General features: G+C 44.9%; 1 protein-coding gene and 1 long non-coding RNA gene across 2 annotated transcripts; one reads left to right on the top strand and one right to left on the bottom strand.

Moving 5' to 3' along the window:
• Positions 1-566: 566 nt before the first annotated feature.
• LOC133474413 (uncharacterized) lies at positions 567-8,001 on the bottom strand. The gene is made up of 3 exons (XR_009787488.1): positions 7,814-8,001; positions 6,097-6,242; positions 567-4,138 (listed from the first exon to the last, which is right to left on the bottom strand). It is a non-coding gene; the product is annotated as an uncharacterized LOC133474413 (long non-coding RNA).
• LOC133474412 (ammonium transporter Rh type C) lies at positions 7,865-22,375 on the top strand. The gene is made up of 11 exons (XM_061766111.1): positions 7,865-8,087; positions 9,897-10,089; positions 10,291-10,441; positions 14,488-14,635; positions 14,711-14,877; positions 14,945-15,082; positions 16,823-16,959; positions 17,120-17,244; positions 21,417-21,490; positions 21,608-21,681; positions 21,780-22,375. Exons 1-11 carry the CDS (start codon positions 7,871-7,873, stop codon positions 21,811-21,813), a joined length of 1,458 nt encoding a protein of 485 aa, XP_061622095.1. The 5' UTR covers positions 7,865-7,870; the 3' UTR covers positions 21,814-22,375.
• The last annotated feature ends 2,399 nt before the right edge of the window (positions 22,376-24,774 follow it).

The raw sequence follows: 24,774 nt of genomic DNA, 5'->3' as shown, positions 1-24,774 counted from the left end.
CCGCAGGCACACACCCCTTACTACAACAAATAACTCATGAATATGCAATATGAATTGTGTATCCCCTCACTTATACTCTCGTCCTGTACACTTTTATAATTTACATAATTAATGCCCCCACACTTCGGTTCTGCAGCCGGGTTCACGACCCTGGTCCTGCATGCTTCTTCTCCTGTCCTTCCCTCACAGGGTGTAGTAGCACTGCAGCCCCATGCAACACTCATATTTAACGTTTCATTGTTGTAGATAATGTAATGATTTACTTCACTCATCCTGTTTACAATTAGTGCTTTGTATTTTGTCTTTGTTTCTTTTTCCCTTCTAGAAACTTTGTTCTGGTCGACTCTGATTCTCAATAAACTTCAATTATAATACAACCCCAATTCCAATGAAGTTGGGATGTTGTGTTAAACATAAATAAAAACAGAATCCAATGATTTGCTAATCATGTTTAACCTATATTTAATTGTATACACTACTAAGAAAAGATATTTAATGTTCAAACTGATAAACTTTCTTGTTTTTAGCAAATAATCATTAACAATACATTCCAAAAAAGCTGGGACAGGGTCATGTTTACCAATGTGTTACATCACCTTTTCTTTTAACAACATTCAATAAATGTTTGGGAACTGAGGACACTAATTGTTGAAGCTTTGTAGGTGGAATTCTTCCCATGCTTGAAGTCCAGGGTCTCCGTGGTCGTATTTTACGCTTCATAATGCGGCACACATTTTCAATAGGAGACAGGTCTGGACTGCAGGCAGGCCAGTCTAGTACCCACAATTTTTTACTTAGTAGGAGCTTATATATATATGTATATATATATATATACACAAAGTTGTTGTCATTGTCCAAATATTTCTGCACAATTCACCATGACAATCTCATTTTTAAAAATGAAATGTTTACATTCTTTTCCTTGACATGTGTTATTTGTAGAATCTGAGGTGGAAACATTAGTATGTTAAATTATAAACAAAAGAGAAATATGAATAATTTGGGATTATTTCAAAAGTGTTTGCTGGCCTGAACAATTTATTTTCTTTACATTTTTATTTAGCCATGCCACAGTGGCATGTTCCTAATAGTTTAGCACAGAGAAACAATAAAGGCAGGAGGCTCACCTGTGTTTGCTCTTGACAAACATGAGGGTGTGTGCATGTGTGTGTGCGTGATAGACCATGTGACACAACGAAGTTCTCCTATTCTGAGCCTGACTAAGGTTATCGCCGTATTACATCGTCCTGGGCGAGCTCTGCCCTTCGCTGTCAGCCGGCAGCAGACATCTGCCTGACGCTTTAATATCGCTCTGGCATCTGGCTGCTATGTTCCCGTTCAAATTTCTGGTAGCTTAGTCACTCTCGTCAGCCCGCTCATAACAACTCGAGGGCCTAAGTGCCTTAATCTTATGCCAAACAATCATCTAATGAACTACTAGATCATTTGCCTTTTGGCCTGGGATGCAACACTTTTTAGATATCAGAATGATGGGAACATTTCAGGTGTCACATAAGATTAGAAATAATGGCAACTCATTTATATTCATATGAGAATTTTTTAAAAATAATTTTTATTTAGAATCATTTTCCCCATATGAAATCTATTCCAGGGTCAACCTTTTGCCATCATAAACATTTATTAACTGTACAGGCAATGAGGCAAGTGTTTTTATGTGTATTTTATTGTGTAAAAACAAGTTTACTGTTATTAAAATAAAACGTGACAACATTAGGGCAACATAGTTGCCAAGTGGTTAGCATCGTTCTGAGGGTTGTGGTTTTACGCGGGTACTCTGGTTTCCTCCCACATTCCAAAAACCTGCACGTGAGGTGAATTCAAAACTTTAAATTGTCCCTAGGTGTGCATGTGAGTGTGAATGGTTGTTCGCCTACATGTGCGCTGTGATCGGCCACTGACGAGTTTTAGGGTGTACACCGCGGCTTCTCAGCCAAACATTATTCCAGCTCACCCACGGTCAAGCATATGGCACATGCATAGACATTTTGGGGGGCAGGTGCTCACCCAAGGGCACCCATGGCCAAAATTATTCATACAATTAGGAAAAATCTGTAGGTTTTTTTTTTTTTACTTCTCCATTTATTTCTTTTAACACAATCATCACAGTCAATAATACCATTTTAACAAAGGAGGTGACTACGTAATAACAAATGTCAGGTGTTTGTAATATACAAAAAAGAGAAAACTCATTTTAAAAACTTTTTTTCCCCACTATTAATTAACCTACTGTACATATAACTTGTACAGCTCAATTGAAAACTTTTTGAGGTGAAGAAAAATAAACAAGTGAGATGACGTGGTTGCACAAGTACACACACCCTCTTATTCAGTGAATGGGGATGTGGCTGTGTTCAGAAGCGAACACATTCAAACCCATTTTAAATGAGGGGGTTAGCACACACCTGTCACCATTTAAAGCGCCTCAGATTTACCCGAAATAGATTAAGTTGTGAACATACGAATAATTCTCCAAGGAATAAAAACCCTCCAATTTGAAAACATTTTGGTTGGAACTAATGACAGTGAAGGTATTGTTTTCACTATAAAAAAAAAAAATTATTCAATAAATATTAATGAATGAAAAAAAAGGGGCTGCAACAAAAAGGCCACTTTTTTCAGGCAGGGAAAAGGACAGTTGCATGAGCACCACTTGGGGTCTATGTGTGCATGTGTCTGCCCACAGCCGTAATTAAGACAAGCACAATGGAAAATGGATGGATGGATTTGAATAACACATTGTCTAGTCATACTTAACATGTTGATGATGCATGACACTGTGACAAACAAAGGGACTAAAAAAGAATGACTAAACATAGCTCAGTCAAGTGTAAATTCTGTTCTTTGTATTGTATTATTCATGTCCACTTATAGACGCTTTGGCCATATTGTACTGAGCAGCCAGGACAGCGATGTGCATAAAAAGTGAAAAAAAACTTCAATCTTCTGTTTGAGGCTTAAGAACAAACTGAAGAACAAATATGTGATTAATTCCAAAATGATGATCTATGATTTGATAGGAAACATCCTAGGGTCCTGTTGATGCATTCATTAAAAATTAAGAAAGGTAATCAAAATGTAAAAATGGTTGTATTACTTTGAGAAAATAATTGAAATAGTAAATTGTAATTGTAACCAACTAGATTTCCAAAGTAATCTTTCCAACGCTGGATATAAGCAAGTCTAGCTAAGCCTTTGCATGAAAAAAGTTATTAACTTTTTAAAAAATTATTATTATTATTATTTTTAAGACTGTATGCTACTGTATTTTAATGTTGGTCATTATGGTGGTATGTGGAGAGCCAAGTATTTTTTTAGGCTTTACTTGGTGTAAAAGGTTTGAGAACCCCTGCTGTAGAGGTTCCACCGTAGCCTGCATGACAATTTTTTTTTTTTACAAACAGGACTAAAGCCACATGATGTCGATCCTCATCATACATTGTGGCAACACTCAACACTCAAGTGCAGAAAAAGGAAGGGACAAGCTTTGTTTTCATAATTGCTCAATTTCACTGGTGTGTGTCTGACTTCCACGCTAACTCACAGGCGCTGCTAATATCTCTTGAGGCATCATTCCCCAGCTAATGCAGAGCGTAACAAGGCATGTGATGGACAACAAGGTTGGAATGTAAAATGCAAGATAACATCTCAAACCTCCATACAGCCCCACTGTCACATGTGCATAGACGCCAGGCCAGGGGAAGTATTTGAAGGCGACTATGTATCATTTCCACATCTATTAGCGCAAATAGTTTTCATGCCTGCAGTGGCACTCCCTTTTCTTCTTCAATTTATACTTCAGTGATATATAACATTGTTGTGTTAGTCTAAACATAACTGAGAGTTGTGTGTGGTGCATGTACAAACTGTTTTTGCATGGTTAAATGATCAATGTGCATTTTAAGACTTGATTTACAACACAGAAAAGTTCTGGTAAAATGTATGTTCATCCTAGAAGTAGGTATCTGAAGGTTTAGCGTGAAAATTGACTATTATTTGGCACTGTTCATAATTGCCTCTACCCTGACTAAGGTCCCAGATTCAGTTGAATAGGCCACCAGGTTGGTTCACTGTGGGTATGGTCTTGAGGAATTGCACCCCTCGGTCTCCCTGAGAAAGCCTATTCACGGGAAAAGGAACAGACACTAGTCAAAGTGCACGGACTAATGAAATGTACCAGATATCATCAATTTTGGCCCAAAACCTTCAGGCAGACGTCTGCCACAGAGAGGAAGATGAAGGGAATTCACAATTCAGACTTCAAGCATACATTCAAATGAACAAAAATAATGGCTTTAATGGAAGCACATTTTTGGACTGGCTCAGCCAGATCTCCAACGGAAATCCATTGTAAATGTGAGAAGTAACCAGACGTGGGCTGCTATAAAGATTAATTTGCACTTAACAAATGTGTTCCTTATATACACGTTGTTCACATTATTTTTTTGACAAACGTTTGAAATGGTGGTTCTTACGTATTATTATTGACTTCACTATTGCATAATATAAAGGTTTCCGTACTTTTTTGTGAGTGTCTAGCGCTTTGTTTAGTAGTAATTTTGTATCCAACATTTTATCGTTGTCTCTTGGGGGTTCAGATTAATTGTCAAAGCTTCTTTTTTATCCTTGAACTAGATCTAGAAATATGCCCAACTGCTTAGAAATTAGTGCATGTGATTGTATTTGTACTACTACTACTATTTTGTGTTTCCCAACAAAGGTCCTAACCAAGATCCTGTAAACTCTGAAGTTAGTGACTGGATAATGGTTACAAAGCAAAGTCCCTCAAGTTCTGCTTGGATGACTTAGTGCCATAGGAACTTGAGAGTCTTGATTTAAACCCGGTCAAACACGAATGTATGTATGTATATGTTTAAACCGGTTTGCTACGAGTGCGATGTGTTAAAGGGTCATTCCTCAGGTTGTGTTCAATGACACTGAGCAATCAGGTAAACATTTTAAGACCAAGTATGCTAGCCGTGGTATTCCCTCACAGCAGTCAACATCGGACACACTGCAATAATTTGAGAGTTATGACACCGACTGTACAGCTCGACTAATTGACACCACCAAAGTCAAAACTGAACTGAGGGATTTGCCGAAGCAGCTGGATTCAGTGTAGCTGAGGACTTGATCGAGTCGTCGCAAAAATGTAGCAGAACAATGAAACTCTGAGGTGTTATTATAAGTGGTCAAACATTTGCACAATGATAAATGTGTTAAAACGTGTTTCCTTCCTTTTATGCCTTTTTTAAATTGAATCCAAAACTTTCCCAACACTGCTTTGTTAACCACAGTGTCTGTAAAAAGTGGTAAAATGATACTAAATCACAAATGTGTTTACGTGGTTTTATGTCCACCAGATTTGATAAAACGAGTCATTTTGAACATGTATAGTGCCAAAACGCCACTTCTTGCAATAGTCTATTTTCACATACAGGTTGTATATTTTGCATGTATCCCTTAAATTACTGTCATGATGGGGTAAGTGTCCCTTTAAGAAATCCGCTGATGTTTTCAGTGACAATACGACCACCTTTTCCTTCTTTTGTCTTTCTTCAATGGAGGCTGCAGTTTCAGAGAAAATATTTACACTTACGTTTCATCATTTTCACCATACTATGTGTAGTATACCTGTAATGTTGTCGAGCTTAACATGTCCACTCTGTCAAAGTGACATGTCAATAGACATAAAAACCTTTCAGAAATTCTAACTTTATCTGTTAAACAGTACACGGCTTGCTAACTAAATCATGTTGCAAAGTGAAGGTCCACCATGTGCTCATTAAATACTAACATGAACGAAAAATGTCCAATCTGTCATTGTCAAGCTCACATATTTTTTCTGTTTGCATGTGCATTGTCTGTTTGCAATTATTTATTAAATAAAAAATAAAATAAATAAAAAATGTGAGCTTAACCAATGTGCATTTCTAACCTCACAACCTTTTTAGGGTGAAATGCAGAAGTCTCAAAGGCACCTTAAGGTGATATCGAGTCTGCTGTTAATTCATTAAAAAAAAAAATAGTCTGAAAGTGTGACCAATATGCATTTCTAACATCATAACATCTACTTACTACAGTGAATATGAAGTTCAATGGACGAAGGAACTCAACTTTTTGGGGGGTGAAATGGGGACGTCTCAAAAAGCACCTTGTGGCGATACTGACTCTGCCGTGCGGTAACGTGGTGTCCCCTCATCCATCCTCTCCATCAGCCCCACCTGTTCAACATGTGTGAAGCATCAATAACCAAACAGGTGCTCACATCCACTTGATCTTCAGGCACAATCTTCTCAGAGACACATGATGTCTTATGTAATGAATTGAAGAATGAACGCATATAGGAGACAGATATGATCTGGAATGTTCTTAATGTCACAACAAAACCAGCTTCCCCAACATGTGACGAATCCTTCAACCGTAATCTCTAGATCGTGATATCGTCGAAAATGCTTTTTTTCGTTTTTAGTACAACGCAAACAGTCAGTAGACACGTGAAAGGACTGTCCCACACGAGGAAGTTCTGATACAATATCCTGTCCACATTCTTTCTAGGAAGGGGAGGATTAAACACGTGGCTGATGAGATGACCAAAACAAGATAATTTTTTTTAAATGTTGCTTTTTTGACTTTTACGTATCCACGTAAGGCAACTGAGAAAATATTCTCATCCTGGCAGCAAACAACAGAACAAAACAAAACAAAATAAAAGCAAATACAAATACATAGGGCGGCACGGTGGCCGACTGGTTAAAGCGTCAGCCTCACAGTTCTGAGGTGCGGGGTTCAATCCCCGTCCCCGCCTGTGTGGAGTTTGCATGTTCTCCCCGTGCCTGCGTGGGTTTTCTCCGGGCACTCCGGTTTCCTCCCACATCCCAAAAAAAAAACATGCATTAATTGGAGACTCTAAATTGCCCGTAGGCATGACTGTGAGTGCGAATGGTTGTTTGTTTCTATGTGCCCTGCGATTGGCTGCCAACCAGTTCAGGGTGTACCCCGCCTCCTGCCCGATGACAGCTGGGATAGGCTACAGCACGCCCGCGACCCGAGTGAGGAGAAGCGGCTCAGAAAATGGATGGATGGATGGACAAATACATAGACAACAATTGTGCAGCGTGATACTAGAGTTGCATCACAATACATTAGATCATGGTAATTAAAAGGCTCAAAACAAGTGCAACGGTCTTGTGCAATTTCCAATAAATAATCCCATCAAAAATATGATTCGAAAACATTGCCTTTTTGGACATTGAAACTTTGTTAATTTAACAATGTCTTTATTTTTGTGGTTGTACTGCAGAGTACGACTAAATTGGATCACATTGCGCGGTTGTACTAATTTGGTTCCTTAGTTGTAATTTACTCACAATAGAAACACCCCTTAGTGTAATCCCTTTGCTCTTCTACACTAAAGCAAACCACAATAATGGACATATTATTCAATTGATGTTCTTCTGTTACATTGTAAATTCATGAATCATTTGAAAAGGGTTGATATCTGCACACTGCTTATTTTCAATAACAGGTGCAAACTTTATATTTAATGACCCTTAATTAAAAGGGATTGACTTGTCTGCGTCGTCGTTAATCTGGTCCAAAATGTTTTCAGATTTTGGGCCACGTCTTGTTTTGTCAGGAATGCCGGCAATCTTGATGCAAATGCTGAACTCGCAGGTAAAGGAGTGGTGTACCTCCTCTCAGGTGAGGCGTGTGTGTGTACAAATCCATGTGTTTGTGAGCAGAGGAAAACATGAAGCGGGACACACCCTTCTCCTCAGCTCTCCATATATACCTGCTGTGATGCTGCAGCAGAAGCACAGCGAGCTGAGGGTCGTCAGGTCGTGTCGCCATGGGGAACTGCTGCGAGGCCATGTGCAATGTCCGGAAGAACACCAATGTGCGGGTTAGTCTGCCCGTGGTCTGCTTCGTGTGGCAGATTGCTATGGTCATCCTCTTTGGAGTGTTCATCCGCTATGATGATGAGTCAGACGCTCACTGGGAGGAATTCAAAGAGAAGAACAACATCACAAGCGATATTGAAAATGACTTCTATTTCAGATATCCCAGTAAGTATCTTTTTTCATTATTATTATTAGTGGCAGAAATGACATTTTTCATTTTGTTTGTACACTGTTGACATTGTTTCTTGTATTTGTTTTATTTTTAAATTAATTATTTGTTTTCTGGATAATAAAAAAAATGAAGATGCATATACTGTATCTATGATCATCCATTTCTTTACCGCTAATCCTCACTAGGGCTGCTGGAGCCTATCCCAGCTATCTACGGGCGGGAGGCCGGGTACACCTCGCCACCCAATCGCAGGGCACATAGAAACAAACAACCATTTGCACTCACAGTCAGACCTACGGGAAATTTTGAGTCTTCAATCAAACAACCACGCATGTTTTTGGAATGTGGGAGGAAACCGGAGTGCCCGGAGAAAACCCACCCAGGCACGGGGAGAACATGCAAACTCCAAACAGGCGGGGCTGGGATTTGAACCCCGGTCCCCAGAACTGTGAGGCAGATGTGCTAACCAGTCCTCCACCGTGCTGGCGTAATCCCCAGCTTGTGACAACAGGTGAGGGTAGGAACATAGATCGACCGTTCTTTACCACAACGGACTGATACAAAGTCCGCATCACTTCAGACGCTTCATCGATCTGCCTGTCGATCTCCCGTTCCATTCTTCCCTCACTCGTGAACAAGACCCCAAGATACTTGAACTCCTCCACTTGTGGTTGGATCTCATCCCCGACCAGGAGAGGGCATGCCACCCTTTTCCGACTGAGGACCATGGTCTCAGATTTGGAGGTGCTGATTCTCATCCCAACCGCTTCACACTCAGCTGCGAACCACCCTTATGCTTGAACATGGTGTTCGATATGGACAATCCGTGAAGTCTACAGAAGAAGTCCAATAAAAGAACACCGCTCGGGTTCTGGGTGGGTACTCTGAACACCTGTTTGGTGCATAGGCACAAACAACAGTCAGGACCCGTCCCCCCACCCGAAGGCAGAGGGAGGCTTCCCTCTTGTCCCCCGGAGTGAATCCCAACGTACAGGCGCCGAGCCAGAGGGCAATAAGTATACCCACACCTGCTTGGCGCCTCTCACTGTGGGCAACTCCAGAGTGGAAGAGAGTCCAACCCCTCTCGAGAGGACTGGTACCAGAGCCCAAGCTGTGTGTGGAGGCGAGTCCGACTATATCTAGTCGTAACTTCTCGACCTCACACCAGCTCGGGCTCTTTCCCTGCCAGAGAGATGACATTCCACGTCCCTAGAGCCAGCTTCTGTAGCCGGGGATCGGATCGCCAAGGTCCCTGCCTTCGGCCACCGCCCCGCTCACACTGCATCCAACCTCTATGGCTCCTCCCACAGGTGGTGAGCCCATGGGAAGGTGGACCCACGTTACCCTTTCGGGCTGCCCAGGCCCGGCCACCAGGCGCTCGCCTTCGAGCCCCACCTCCAGAGGGGGGGCCCCGGTGACCCGCGTCCGGGCAAGGGAAACCTTGATCCACTTATATTTTTCATCATAGGAGTCTTTTAGCAGTGCTTTGTCTGGTCCCTCACCTAGGACCTGTTTGCCATGGGTGACCCCACCAGGGGCGTGAAGCACCAGGCAACTTAGCTCCTAGGATCATTGGGACACACAAACCCCTCCACCACGATAAGGTGACGGCTTCCAGGAGGGGTGTTTAAAATTGTGATAAAATGTATCAATGATGGCAATGATAGTATTTCATTAAATTATTGAGTTGCTGTCGAACAAAGAATCTAATTTTCTGGACCGTAGTAATTATTTCATGTAAATCACTATGGCTCATTTGTGTCTTAAAACTCAACATGGACAACATGTCTTTGTATTTCTAGGTTTCCAGGACGTCCATGTCATGATCTTTGTTGGATTCGGTTTCCTGATGACCTTCCTGAAACGTTACAGTTTCGGAGGAGTGGGCTTCAACTTCCTGATTGCCGCCTTTGGCCTGCAGTGGGCTCTTCTCATGCAGGGCTGGTTCCACGCCCTTGACCCCAAGACTGGAAAAATCACCATTGGAGTGGAAAGGTGAGGGTAATTGTGCCTCAGGTTTCAACTACAGCTTCCATTTTGTGGAAAAAACAGAAATCTGTCATGTGATGTCCTGGAGCCCCATTCCGTTCATAGCCCAGAGAGGAATCATGTGGCCAAGAGTTATTGTAAGAGCTGGACCTTCAAGTTTGGCTACTGGATGCATTTTTTGGATTCTTTTCTCATTGTTTCTTGCAGTTTGATCAATGCTGACTTCTGCTGCGCCGGCTCTCTGATTGCCTACGGTGCCCTGCTGGGTAAAGTCAGCCCTGTCCAGACGCTGGTTTTCACCTTGTTCGGTGTCACACTCTTCGCTGTGGAGGAATACATCATCCTCGACCTCCTACATGTGAGTCTCGCCAGCAATCATCATTCCAAACAATTTGGTGCTTGAGAACATTTTGTACTTTGTGCTGATGCATTAGGGACTCAGCAGCCACAACAAAACAGGTACATCTGCAACTGTACTCTACTGCCGACAAGATAAACACCTCTCAGTATGATGCATTACACCAGGGGGGGGTCAAACAAATTTTTGTCATGGGCCACATCATAGTTATGACTTCCCTCAGAGGGCCGCTACAACTGTGAACCCATATAAATGAAAGATTACCTCCTACACTGTAATTACATACCATATCCACAACACATTGATGAATAGCCAGTTTTGAAATCAGAAGCCTATCCATCCATGCATGCATTTGTTACTGCTTATCCGAGGTCAGGTCGTGGGGGCAGTAACTTTAGCAAGGACGCCCAGACTTCCCTCTCCCCAGCCACTTCATCCAGCTCTTCCGGGGGGATCCCGAGGCGTTCCCAGGCAAGCTGAAAAACGTAGTCTCTCCAGCGTGTCCTGGGCCGTCCCCGGGGTCTCCTCTGTGTTGGATGCACCCGGAACACCTCACCAGGGAGGTGTTCGGGAGGCATCCGAATCAGATGCCCCAGCCACCTCAATGGGCTCCTCTTGATGTAGAGGAGCAGCGGCTCTACTCTGAGATCCTCCCGGATGACGAAGCTTCTCACCCTATCTCTAAGGGAGAGCCCGGACAACTCATTTTGGCCCCTTGTATTCCGGATCTTGTTCTTTCGGTCACGACCCACAGCTCGTGACCATATGTGAGGCTAGGAACATAGATCGACCCTTAAATTGAGAGATTTGTCTTTTGGCTTAGCTCCTTCTTTACCACAAAGGACTGATACAAAGTCTGCATCACTGCAGACACTGCACGGATCCGCCTGTCGATCTCCCGTTCCATTCTTCCCTCACTCGTGATAAAGACCCAAAGATACTTGAACTCCTCCACTTGGGGCAGGATCTCATCCCCGACTTGGAGAGGGCACGCCACCCTTTTCCAACTGAGGACCATGGTCTCAGATTTGGAGGTGCTGATTCTCATCCCAGCCGCTTCACACTCGGCTGCGAACCACTCCAGTGAGAGTTGGAGATCACGGCTTGATGAAGCCAACAGAACCACATCTGCAAAAAGCAGAGATGCAATACTGAGGCCACCAAAATGGACCCCCTCTATGCCTCGGCTGCGCCTTGAATTTCTGTCCATAAAAGTTATGAACAGAATCGCTGACAAAGGGCAGCCTTGGCGGAGTCCAACCCTCACCGGAAACGAGTCCGACTTACTGCCGGATATGTGGACCAAACTCTGACTCCGGTCGTACAGGGACCGAACAGCCCATTTCAGGCCGTTCGGTACCACATACTCCCGAAGCACCCCCCACACGACTCCCCGAGGGACACGGTCGAACGCCTTCTCCAAGTCCACAAAACGCATGTAGAGTGGTTTGGCGAACTCCCATGCACCCTCGAGGACCCTGCCGAGGGTGTAGAGCTGGTCCGCTGTTCCACAGCCAGGACGAAAAATCCTGAATCCGAGATTCGACTTCCTGACGGACCCTCCTGTCCAGCACCACTGAATAAACCTTACCATGGAGGCTGAAGAGTGTGATCCCCCTGTAGGTGGAACACACCCTCCGGTCCCCGATGTCCACGCGATGTTGCAGAGGCGTGTCAACCAGGACAGCCCCACAACATCGAGAGCCTTTAGGAACTCCGGGCAGACCTTCACAATAAGTTTGGGCCTGCCACGTTGGACCGGCATCTTCCCCCAACCTTCGGAACCAACTCACCACCAGGTGGTGATCATTTGAGAGCTCCGCCCATCTCGTCACCCGAGTGTCCAAGACATGTGGCCGCAAGTCCGATGACACGACCACAAAGTCGATCATCGAACTGCGACCTAGGGTGTCCTGGTGCCAATTGCACGTGTGGACACCCTTATGCTTGAACATGGTGTTCGTTATGGACAATCCGTGATGAGCACAGAAGTCCAATAAAAGAACACTGCTCGGGTTCTGATCGGGGGGGTGGGGGGGGGGGGGGCGTTCCTCCCAATCACGTCGTTCCAGGTCTCACTGTCATTGCCCACGTGAGCATTGAAGTCGCCCAGCAGAACGATGGAGTCCCCAGCGGGAGCGCTCTCCAGCACCCCCTCTCAGGACTCCAAAAGGGTGGGTACTCTGAACTGCTGTTTGGTGCATGGGACAAACAACAGTCAGGACCCGTCCCCCCACCCGAAGGCAGAGGGAGGCTACCCTCTCGTCCACCGGAGTGAACCCAAACGTACAGGCGCCGAGCCGGGTGGCAATAAGTATATCAACACCTGCTCGGTGCCAACCCCTCTTGAGAGGACAGGTACCAGAGCCCAAGCTGTGTGTGGAGGGGAGCCCGACTATATTGAGTCGAAACTTCTCGACCTCACATACCAGTTTGGGCTTCTTCCCTGTCAAAGAGGTGACATTCCACGTAGCTAGAGCCAGCTTCTTAAGCCGGAGATCGGATCGCCAAGGTCCCTGTCTTCGGCCACCGCCCAACTCGCACTGCACCCGACCCATATGGCCCCTCCCACAGGTGGTGAGCCTATGGGAAGGGGGACGCACGTTAGCCTTTCGGGCTGTGCCCGGCCGGGCCCCATGGGTGCAGGCTCGGCCACCAGGCGCTCTCCTTCGAGTCCCACCTCCAGGCCTGGCTCGAGAGGGGGGCCCCGATGACCCGCGTCCGGGCAAGGGAAACCTCGATCCACTTATATTTTTCATCATAGGAGTCTTTTAGCCGTGCTTTGTCTGGTCCCTCACTTAGGACCTGTTTGCCATGGGTGACCCTACCAGGGGCGTGAAGCCCCAGACAACTTAGCTACTAGGATCATTGGGTCACACAAACCCCTCCACCACGATAAGGTGACGGCTTCCAGGAGTGGCAGAAGCCTATAAAAACAAGTTTTTCAACTATTACATTTCTTTTCAAAGGGGGATTGGTAACAAAAAATGCTTGCAAATATCTCAATGGTATTACACCAGAACACAAAGAGCAATTTTGATTTGCTTTCGCGGGCCACATTAAATTATGTGGCGGCCCGGATCTGGCCCCCGGGCCACCAGTTTGACACCTGTGCATTACACCCACAGACCAATGCAAACAACAACTACAATAATAAAACGTTTGTTCAAATAATACCTGTCAGTCAAAACTGAGCATTATTATCTTTGTATAGGGTACTGTTTTGAAACCGTTAATACTGCGTCTGATGAGTGTACGTAGTGGTGCCTTGAGATACCAAGTTTTTTTGATACAAGCTGCGGTTGGGATGCTTTTTGTTTGCTTTGACTTGCAAGCAAAAATTGGCGATACGAGAGCTGGTTTGTGGCACAACAAGCAGCAAATCGGCAGATTGTGAGGAGTCTTCAAGCTGTTTATTGCCACTCCTAAATTATATTTACTGTCAAATTAAACTTAAAGAGAATTACACGTGTATTTAAAACAACCACATAGCTTTGGCTTATGACAGTCTGCTTAGTCTAATGCTAACCAACAATGCAAAATGCCATAGCCAGGCTAACGAATACCATCAGTGTTGTGGTTCTATAACCCTTTAAGCAACGAATACTTGACCAGAAATGGTGGCGCAACCAACACATGTAGGCGGACAATATAACAATACTCACAGGCGTATATTCTTTATCCTTTGTGAAAAATGACTCGTTACTGCAGCTTACTGATGCCGGAGTGAAACTCTTCCTCGTGTTTTTGTCTGTCTTTATTATACTGCCACCAGGTGGCCATGGCACACACACAAGAAGGAGCAGCACAATGTCCATTGAATTGAAGCCAACATGGAGCAATTTTTTTTTAAATTCTTTACATTCCATTTAATTATGTCATTAGTGGATGTTTTTAAGTAAAATATTATATTATAGCGTGTTAGCTTTAGATAGGAGATAGGAGTGTTTTGAGTTATAAGCCTGGCAATGGAACGAATGAAAGTCCTATCTGAAGGTACCTGCACAGTATTTCCATCGATAACACCGATGTGAATATTTCAACAGTGCAGAGATGCTGGTGGCTCCATGGTGATCCACGCCTTCGGGGGATATTACGGTCTGGCCATCTCCTGGGTTCTGTACCGACCGAAACTTAACCTAAGCAAGCGCCTGAACGGATCCGTGTACCACTCGGATGTGTTCGCCATGATCGGTACATGTCTTTTCCTCACAAAGGAGCCATTTTGAAAGTCCCACCGGCTGACGTCTGACTCGTCTGGTCTCACAGGTACATTGTTCCTGTGGATGTTCTGGCCCAGTTTCAACTCAGCCATCACGGACCACGGCGCCGGTCAGCACAGGACGGCCATCAACACTTACATCGCCCTGGCGTCGTCCGTCCTCACCGCTGTCGCCATATCCAGCATGTCCCAAAAGAGAGGCAAACTGGACATGGTGAGCTTCTGGACTTGAAGTACAACACATGACGAAGCCATGACTAACATGACCTTTCACCCGATAGGTGCATATACAGAATGCCACCTTGGCTGGCGGAGTTGCCATGGGAACTGCAGCTGAGTTCATGATCATGCCCTACGGCGCACTCATTGTGGGCTTCCTCACTGGCATCATCTCCACTTTCGGCTACCTTTTTGTCACGGTGAGCTTGTCGTCGCCTCTCCTCCAAATTCAATGTGACTTGTCCACTTAAAGGGAACGTTTGCAGTTTAAAAACCACTAGCAAGAATTGACACTGTAGCCCCACTTCACTAACCCCCCTCCCAAATTTGACCAAAGCTGTGCCCCCAACTGACATGCGTGAGCGTGATTCTCAAACATTGCCATTAATAATGGCATGCAATTCTAAATGTGCAAAGCCGTGACAAATAGTCACAAAGAACGCTGTCCAGATTCAACAAATTAGCAACGCTAGCAATAGTAAACTAGCATTAGCACTGTAAACAAGTCAACGTTAGCCATGGCTGCTACATGACTTATTTGTAATAGAATGTTACTATAACACTCAATTTATTGGTTTTAGGTTTGATTTTTTTTTTTTTTTTTTGGGGGGGGGGGGGGGGGGGAGACTGTACAATCAATTCTAAACCAAAAACAGGTGATAAACGTACCTGTCGTGTGGAAATGTTGCTAATTCCACGAGTCCTCTCAGCTGCTTTAGCTCGGCTTCTGTTTGCGACTTTTGCCCAGTTGTTAGCAAATGAGGTTTGGGCTTTTTTTTTTTTTCCAGAGGTGGATATTCCAAAATAGCCATCAAAGCCCATGGAGCCCAAGCTAACAGGTGAGCACAAGGCTGCCGGGTGAGTGCAGTGACCGGAGTGTTCTCAAGAGTCCACGGCAAATCATTGACACCTTGTCGCTCACGCCTGTCTCTGATAGGTTCAGCCGAAAAACTGAAAACACCCTTGAGAGGTTATAACAAAATCAATAGTTTTCAAAATATCAACCTCTACCTATGGAAGCCAGTTTCTGACAACAAAAAAAGTTCCAAATACAAATCTTAACCGAAAAAATTCTAATTATTCCATGTTTCCGAAAATAATAATTTAAAAAAATGGAAAATAAATAAAATGTTAAGTCATAATTATGACACACGCAGTCATAATTATGCGATATGAAGTCATAATTACGAGTAATAATGAGATAGCAATATGATGCATAATGCAGGAAACTTAAACGTGAGCTTTATAAAGTCATTGTCTGCTTGTACATGACAAAATGTAGATTCAAAAATGTGAATTGTCCCATTTTCACAAGTTCATAAAGAGTTTTGTGTCACTTTTCTTATTTATTATATATATTTTTTTAAACTGGTGGAAAAAGGGCGGCACGGTGGACGACTGGTTAGAGCGTCTGCCTCACAGTTCTGAGGTCCGGGGTTCAATCCCTGGCCCCGCCTGTGTGGAGTTTGCATGTTCTCCCCGTGCCTGCGTGGGTTTTCTCCAGGCACTCCGGTTTCCTCTCACATCCCAAAAACATGCATGGTAAGTTAATTGACAACTCTAAATTGCCCGTAAGTGTGAATGTGAGTGCGAATGGCTGTTTGTTTCTATGTGCCCTGTGATTGGCTGGCAACCAGTTCAGGGTGTACCCTGCCTCCTGCCCGATGATAGCTGTGATAGGCTCCAGCACGTCCGCGACCCTAGTGAGAAGAAGCGGCTCAGAAAATGGATGGATGGATGGATGGATGGTGGAAAAAGACTTCAATATCAATCAAATGGTTGCGATGTCATTTGATCATAAGTCCTTAAAATTGATCATTTGCTCTCTTAATGTGCTCTACGGACTGGTCGAGCGGGCAGTTATAGGGTTCATACCCATTCCCAGTGATTTACATATCATAACAAAACTTATACTTATCATGTTTTCCCCCCCTTTTCAGCCCTTTTTGGAAAAGTACCTAAAGCTTCAAGACACATGTGGTGTCCACAATCTGCATGCAGTCCCGGGCATGCTTGGCGGGTTTACTGGTGCAATTGTGGCTGCCGCCGCCACTGAAAGTGTCTACAGCCAACAGGGGTAGGCCGCGAGCACGCTCACACAATTCTCACTGAATGCATCTTTGTGTAAGTCACATCATATATTGTCGAGACTTTCTATTGACTTTGCAAAAACAACTGAGAGTGGTGGAAGTCAATGGTGGCTTTGTGAGGATGAACATCAATTTGTGTTCCTGCAGACTGATCGACACCTTTGACTTTGAAGGCAAGTTTAAGAACAGGTCTGTGGGCACGCAGGGAGGCTTCCAGGCTGCTGGCACATGCGTGGCTATCGCCTTTGGGCTCGTGGGAGGAGCACTTGTTGGTGAGTTAGACTATATTGATACATGTAAAAAAAACTCTCCAAGTACAGGGACACTATCATGATAAAAGTTCAAATACAGTAGCGTAATAGGCAGAGATTTCATTTCTAAAAAGTGTGTATAATATTATTGTACACTGTAACATTACAACACTTCGCTTCAATGAAGGAAAATTTATAAAACTAGTTAAATCCATCCATCCATCCATTATCTGAGCCGCTTCTCCTCACTAGGGTCGCGGGCGTGCTGGAGCCTATCCCAGCTGTCATCGGGCAGGAGGCGGGGTACACCCTGAACTGGTTGCCAGCCAATCGCAGGGCACATAGAAACAAACAACCATTCGCACTCACAGTCATGCCTACGGGCAATTTAGAGTCTCCAATTAATGTATGTTTTTGGGATGTGGGAGGAAACCGGAGTGCCCGGAGAAAACCCACGCAGGCACGGGGAGAACATGCAAACTCCACACAGGCGGGGACGGGGATTGAACCCCGCACCTCAGAACTGTGAGGCTGACGCTCTAACGAGTCGTCCACCGTGCCGCCTAGTTAAATACTAATGCAATTAAAATGTATTGGACATCAAAATTAAATAAAAATGTACCTAAATAAATGTTTAAGAACAAACAATCCTTAAGGATTCAGTGCAAATGTGTCGGACATAAAAGTTAAATACAACTGAACTGTACTTGGACAATGATTCTTTCGCAAACAACCAGAGGGACCCCACACCACACTTTTAGGATCACTGGTCTTACTAATTAAAAATAATTATGGCTATTTGAAAACTGTAAATGTTTTTTTTTTTTAGGCACTCAAGTTTAGAATAAAGTTTTCTATGTTTTAATATTACTATAAAATAAGATACATTTTCTTTTGTATTTCTTAATGTGGAAATTTTCCATTGAGGAAGTAAGCAACTTTAATAGAATATTATATATTAGTTATGATTCATTATTTATTGGTTAATTAGTTATTAGTTATATTATATAATTTTCATATATCCATCCATCCATTTGCTACCGCTTATCCGAGGTCGGGTCGCGGGGGCAGTAGCTTTAGTAGGGACACCCAGACTTCCCTCTCCTCACCCACTTCCTCCAGATCTTCCGGGGGGATCCCGAGGCGTTCCAAGAGACATAGTCTCTCCAGCGTGTCCTGGGTCGTCCCCGGGGTCTCCTCCTGGTGGCACGTGCCCGGAACACCTCACCCGGGAGGCGTCCGGGAGGCATCCGAATCAGATGCCCCAGCCACCTCATCTGGCTCCTCTCGATGTGGTGGAGCGGCGGCTCTGCTCTGAGATCCTCCCGGATGACCGAGCTTCTCACCCTATCGCTAAGGAAACGAGTCCGACTTACTGCCGGCAATGCGGACCAAGCTCTTACACCGGTCGTAAAGGGACGGAACAGCCCATATAAGGGGGTTCGGTACCCCATACTCCCGAAGCACTTCCCACAGGACTCGCAAAGGGACACGGTTGAACGCCTTCTCCAAATCCACAAAACATATGTAGACTGATTGGGCAAACTCCCATGCACTCTCGAGGACCCTGCAGAGGATGTAGAGCTGGTCCACTGTTCCACGACCAGGACGAAAACCACACTGCTCCTACCAAATCTGAGATTCGACTTCCAGACGGACCCGCCTCTCCAGCACCCCTGAATAGACCCTACCAGGGAGGGGGAGGAGTGTGATCCCCCTGTAGTTGGAACACACCCTCCGGTCCCCCTTCTTAAAAAGGGAGACCACCACCCCAGTCTGCCAATCCAGAGGCACTGTTCCCGATGTCCACGCGATGTTGCAGAGGCGTGTCAAACAGGACAGCCCCACGACATCCAGAGCCTTTAGGAACTCCGGGCGAATCTCATTCACCACCTGGGGAACTTGCCACCGAGGAGCTTTTTAACCACCTCGGTGACTCAACCCCAGAGATAGGAGAGCCCGCCTCAGAGAACCCACACTCTGCTTCCTCATGGGAAGGCGTGTCGGTGGAATTGGAGGTCTTCGAAGTATTCTCCCCACCGACTCACAACGTCCCGAGTCGAGGTCAGCAGCGCCCCATCCCCACTATACACAGTGTTGGTGGTGCACTGCTTTCCCCCTCCTGAGACGCCGGATGGTGGACCCGAATTTCCTCGAAGCCATCCGGAAGTCTTTCTCCATGGCCTCACCGAACTCCTCCCATGCCTGAGTTTTTGCTTCAGCAACCACCAGAACAGCATTCCGCTTGGCCAGCCAGTACTCATCAGCTGCCTCAGCAATCCCAGAGGCCAAAAAGGTCCGATAGGACTCCTTCTTCAGCTTGTCGGCATCCCTCACCGTTGGTGTCCACCAACGGGTTCGTAGATTTCCGCCACGACAGGCACCAACTACCTTACGGCCACAGAGCCGGTCGGCCGCCTCGGCAATAGAGGCGCGGAACATGGTCCACTCGGACTCAATGTCCCCCGCCTCCCCCGAGACGTGGGTGAAGTTCTGCCGGAGGTGGGAGTTGAAACTCCTTCTGACAGGTGATTCTGCCAGACGTTTACAGTAGGCCCTCACAATACGTTTGGGCCTTCCAGCTCGGACCGGCATCTTCCCACACCATCGGAGCCAACTCACCGCCAGGTGGTGATCAATTTACAGCTCCGCGCCTCTCGTCACCCGAGTGTCCTAGACATGCGACCGCAAGTCAGATGACACGACCACAAAGTCGATCAGCGAACTGCGACCTAGGGTGTCCTGGTGCCAGGTGCACGTGTGGACACCCTTATGCTTGAACATGGTGTTTGTTATGGACAATCCGTGATGAGGACAGAAGTCCAATAACAGAACACCACTTGGGTTCTGATCAGGGGGGGCCGTTCCTCCCAGTCACGCCCTTCCAGGTCTCACTGTCATTGCCCACGTGAGCATTGAAGTCCCCCAGCAGAACGATGGAGTCCCCAGCGGGAGCGCTCTCCAGCACCCCTTCTCAGGACTCCAAAAGGCTGGGTACTCTGAACTGCTGTTTGGTGCATGGGACAAACAACAGTCAGGACCCGTCCCCCCCACCCGAAGGCAGAGGGAGGCTACCCTCTCGTCCACCGGGGTGAACCCCAACGTACAGGCGCCGAGCCGGGTGGCAATAAGTATATCAACACCTGCTTGGCGCCTCTCACCATGGGCAAGTCCAGAGTGGAAGAGAGTCCAACCCCTCTTGAGAGGACAAGTACCAGAGCCCAAGGTGTGTGTGGAGGCGAGCCCGACTATGTCTAGTCGGAACTTCTCGACCTCACACAGCAGCTCGGACTCCTTCCCTGCCAGAGAGGTGACATTCCACGTCCCTAGAGCCAGTTTCTGTAGCTGGGGATCAGATCGGCAAGGTCCCCGCCTCCGGCCACCGCCCAGCTCACAGTGCACCCGACCCCTATGCCCCCTCCCACAGGTGGTGAGCCCACGGGAAGGGGGACCCACGTTACCCTTTCGGGCTGTGCTCGGCCGGGCCCCATGGGTGCAGGCACGGCAACCAGGCGCTCGCCTTCGAGCCCCACCTCCAGGCCTGGCTCCAGAGGGGGGCCCCGGTGATCAGCGTCCAGGCAAGGGAAAACGTCTTCCTGAATTTTTTGTCATCATAGGGGTTTTTGGAGCTGTGCTTTGTCTGGTCCCTCACCTAGGACCTGTTTGCCATGGGTGACCTTGCCAGGGGCATAAAGCCCCAGACAACTTAGCTCCTAGGATCTTTGGGACACACAAACCCCTCCACCACAATAAGGTGACAGCTAAAGGAGGGGAGTATCATATCCATCCATTTTCTGAACCGCTTCTCCTCACTAGGGTCGCGGGCGTGCTGGAGCCTATATATATATATGTATATTAAATATAAAAATATTAGTCCGTGATTCTGAACCAGTCTGCCATGGGAAATCTATTACTATGAATAATGTATATATTCCAGCTTTGCCAAAGATTTATAGTGACAGGCATATATATATAAAATTAAATGCTTTTCCACTAGATGGCAGAATGTAAGTAAGTAGTGAACGTGTGCCTCCCCTTTTTGTGACATTTTTTTCTCCTCACCTAAAATATGGGCCAAAGTCTTCTAGGGGCACAGGGAAAATAAAGTTGGAAAATCTTGAAAGCTGAAATCAGTTAATGATTGATTGTAACGCTTTTTTTTTTTTTAATTATAATTTTTCATTTTTTTCCAGGTCTCATTCTCAGGATCCCAATCTGGGGCGACCCTGCTGATGACAACTGCTTCGACGATGAAGTCTACTGGGAGGTAAGTGCTCTTTCTTACCACTAGATGACGCCTTTGCTCCGTGAGCGGTCCTGGGGTGACGCTGTCGTCTTGATCTGGAGGAGATGATGATGAATTTGTGTCTTGTGCCGCTTGCAGTTGCCCGAGGAAGAGGAGAGCATTCCTCCAGTGTTGGAGTACAACAACCACATGATCACCAAGCACCAGGACCTGTAAAGTCACTCTTCTCAATTTTGAGCTGCTTTATGAAATCCTTCCTAACAGGTCAGATTACAGGTCTTATTTGTATTTGTTATTTTTATTTTGGCAGATCTGAGTCCAACTTCTCCGTGGAGCAAAGCTAGTCTCACAGTGGACAAGCCCCTTGGACTTGACAGAGCAATCAACAAATTGTATCAATAAGCATGGACACTTAAAATTGCTTCAGAATAAGGAACACCGGACAGAGGAAAGCATAACGTGTGCAATTTGATTTTGGATTTAAATTATAATGAGTCCTATAAATGGTATGTGTTGGAAATAGTTTGTGTGTGTGTTTGTGTATTCGTGTATATGTGTGTGATGTGCAGAATGAACTTGTTGCAAACACCTCTTCTCCTTTATGACGGTGACAAAAGGTTTGAAGTCTTTTGTGTCGTGCGTCCATCGAAAGATATTTGTTGACAATATTAAATGCATTTGTGAACTGTAGCTTGTGTTCCTTTTAAAATGAACTGAAGGTGTTTATAAGAAGTGTGTATATAAGAGTCTAATTGTTTCTTGCCGCATGCCTGACCTGTTAAGGTGACAAAAGTTTTAGTGACTATGACACAGTAGGTTGCTCAATTACTGTAATATTGTATATTTTTGTTTCTGTTCTCGAATCATATGTAAATGCAAATTAAAGACATCAAGTGATTTTGTTTATTGCTCTTTCATATGGAATTTCTCTTCAGGGATAAACATATTGCACTTACACAATTATTGGATCATTTTTGTATCCATGAGGGGGTGGAATCAGGTCATTGGAGGACATTGGCATAAGGCTGATTGCAGAGGGGGGGAAAAACACTTCTTTTGTACTACAGAAGACGTCCTTCATTAAGGAAGCTTGGGGGGCAACATCACATGATGAACTCAGTTGTTAAAACCCAACTTGGACTGAAATGAAACCAGAAGCACTAATATTACTTCTGGTTACTGAGTAGTAACTTGTGACCGTCTCATGTATATCTGGATGTCTGTATTGTACTGCACATCAGAAGAAGCAAGACAATGTCTTTGAAATTGAAGCCAAAAATGAGGACAGAAGTGTTTCATTTTTCACATTCTGTGTTTGTACTTAATTGTCATTACTGTATGTTTTTGTAAAGTAAAAATAAAAAAAAGCAAAAGGGGGAAGCGGCTGTGTGGGTTCCTGGAGGTCAACGCTTGTGGTCTCTGTTGCTGCCTTTATTGTGATGGGAACGAAGCGCAGACAGGTCACACAGTGGGGTCATTTCCTGACCAATGGAGTGTGACTTAATGAACTCTTAATGCACAGAGAGTACATATTCTGCACAGGGATGGGGTCAAACACGTAACTATCAGGTTGTTATGAAAGGTCACCGAGGTCAAACATTTTGTTGTGCCCCGTGTACTGTATGTTTGCCTGTGGTGGTCAAAAATAGACATTGTTTTGCGTCACTTTTTCGTAATTTTCTAACATCTCCTTGTCTTCCTAAAGTATTAATTCATAATGTTTTCTGAAATGAAATGACCATAAAACGAAAGCTATACTTTAAGAAGAGTTTCATAAAACGAAGAATTCATGAGTTACACATATAGACATATTAATGCAAGTGAATTCTGAACTAAGTTTCTTCACACATTATACATGTTTGAATATAATTGCTAAAAACATTTGCAAAGACTTAGAACCATGTAGTACTCAATTGCTGCGATATAGCGCTAAACAGATTCTTTTTTTTTTAGGGTGTGGCTAAAACAGCATGATTTAAGAACTTGGAGTGTCTTGAGTGCCAGCAGTTGTGTGACGCAAATTCATTACACCCCGAAAATTCATCTTCACTTCCAATAGTCGCCTGGCGTGGCCGCTTTAGAGTGCCTCGTTGTCAGCTGTGAGTACACGCATGTCAACGGAGAGAACCCAAAAGAGTGAGGGGAGTTGTTTTTTTTTAATCGTTTTTAATCATTGAAATTCGACAGAGTAATAAACAACATTCTGCTCTGTGGTCTGTCATAATTTAGAAGACATTTATTTTCTCTTTATAGAAAAACATCAATCCCCAACATAAAGGAGAATTTTTAGAATGTTTTCTTACACACATCTCTGATCCAGAGGAACCAAACTTAGACATCCCATCCTTGTGCAGTTATACAGTAGCTAATGTTATGGCCAGTAAGTGCTAGTGAAAGGAGGAAAAAAGGAACACAACTGCTTGAAACCTTTTCTACATCTTAATCAGCATCTTTACTTGCATCAATAAGTATTGCAGTTTGGATTGTATGAGGCAGGAAGTGAGAGATGTTCCTCCTCAGTGATTTTGCAGAGAGAGAACCTTTTGAGAATCATATTAGCCTGCCGAGAGTGTTTGTGAAACCACTTGGTCCGCTATTGTCCTCCTGGGACTGGCCTCCTCTGAAAGACCGCAGAAGCCCTGTAATCAGATTAAAGGCTGCCGGGGAGGGGAGGAGGGACGTGGAGGAATAGCCGAGATGCCGTAGAAGTCCTCTGACCGGTACCTGCCATTGAGAGAGGGGCTAAATAACATAGCAGGGGGGTAAGGAGGCGGGAGCTGAGCTTCAGGGACAAATTGGCCTGTTGTTGAGGGGGGATAATGGAACAATGAGGGAGGGGAGTATAATCAGTGAGTATAGACTAGGAGAATAGTTGCAATGGGGAAAGGAGGAGAGTGGAGAAGTCTAAAGGCTGTGGCTTCATCCCACCCTGCCCGGGCAATTATATCACCTTTGTGAGCTGATTGGAGCGGTCTGCGCTGTCCATCTGGGATCGACCCGTATTTGCACAGCGAGGGAGACTTTGAGATATTATTGGACGCCGTAAAACTCATTTCTGTTTAGGGATTTAAAAGCCTACACAACCGTATCCAAATAGCAGGTTATCTAACCTGGATAACTCAATTGAAAAAAAAAAACAAAAAACGTGAGGTTAAAATAAATAACAGAACTCCACAAGAGTGCACACCATCCTATAACAACAAAACATTTTCCATGTGTGTTTGGGAGACTTGGTCCGATGATACCAAGGTCGAACCTTTTGGCCATTATTCCAAAAGATATGTTTGGTTCAAACACAACACTGC

This window comes from Phyllopteryx taeniolatus, chromosome 2 (genome assembly GCF_024500385.1).
Source record: "Phyllopteryx taeniolatus isolate TA_2022b chromosome 2, UOR_Ptae_1.2, whole genome shotgun sequence".
Classification (NCBI taxonomy): Eukaryota; Metazoa; Chordata; class Actinopteri; order Syngnathiformes; family Syngnathidae; genus Phyllopteryx; species Phyllopteryx taeniolatus.
This window is presented reverse-complemented; position numbering and strand designations above follow the sequence as displayed.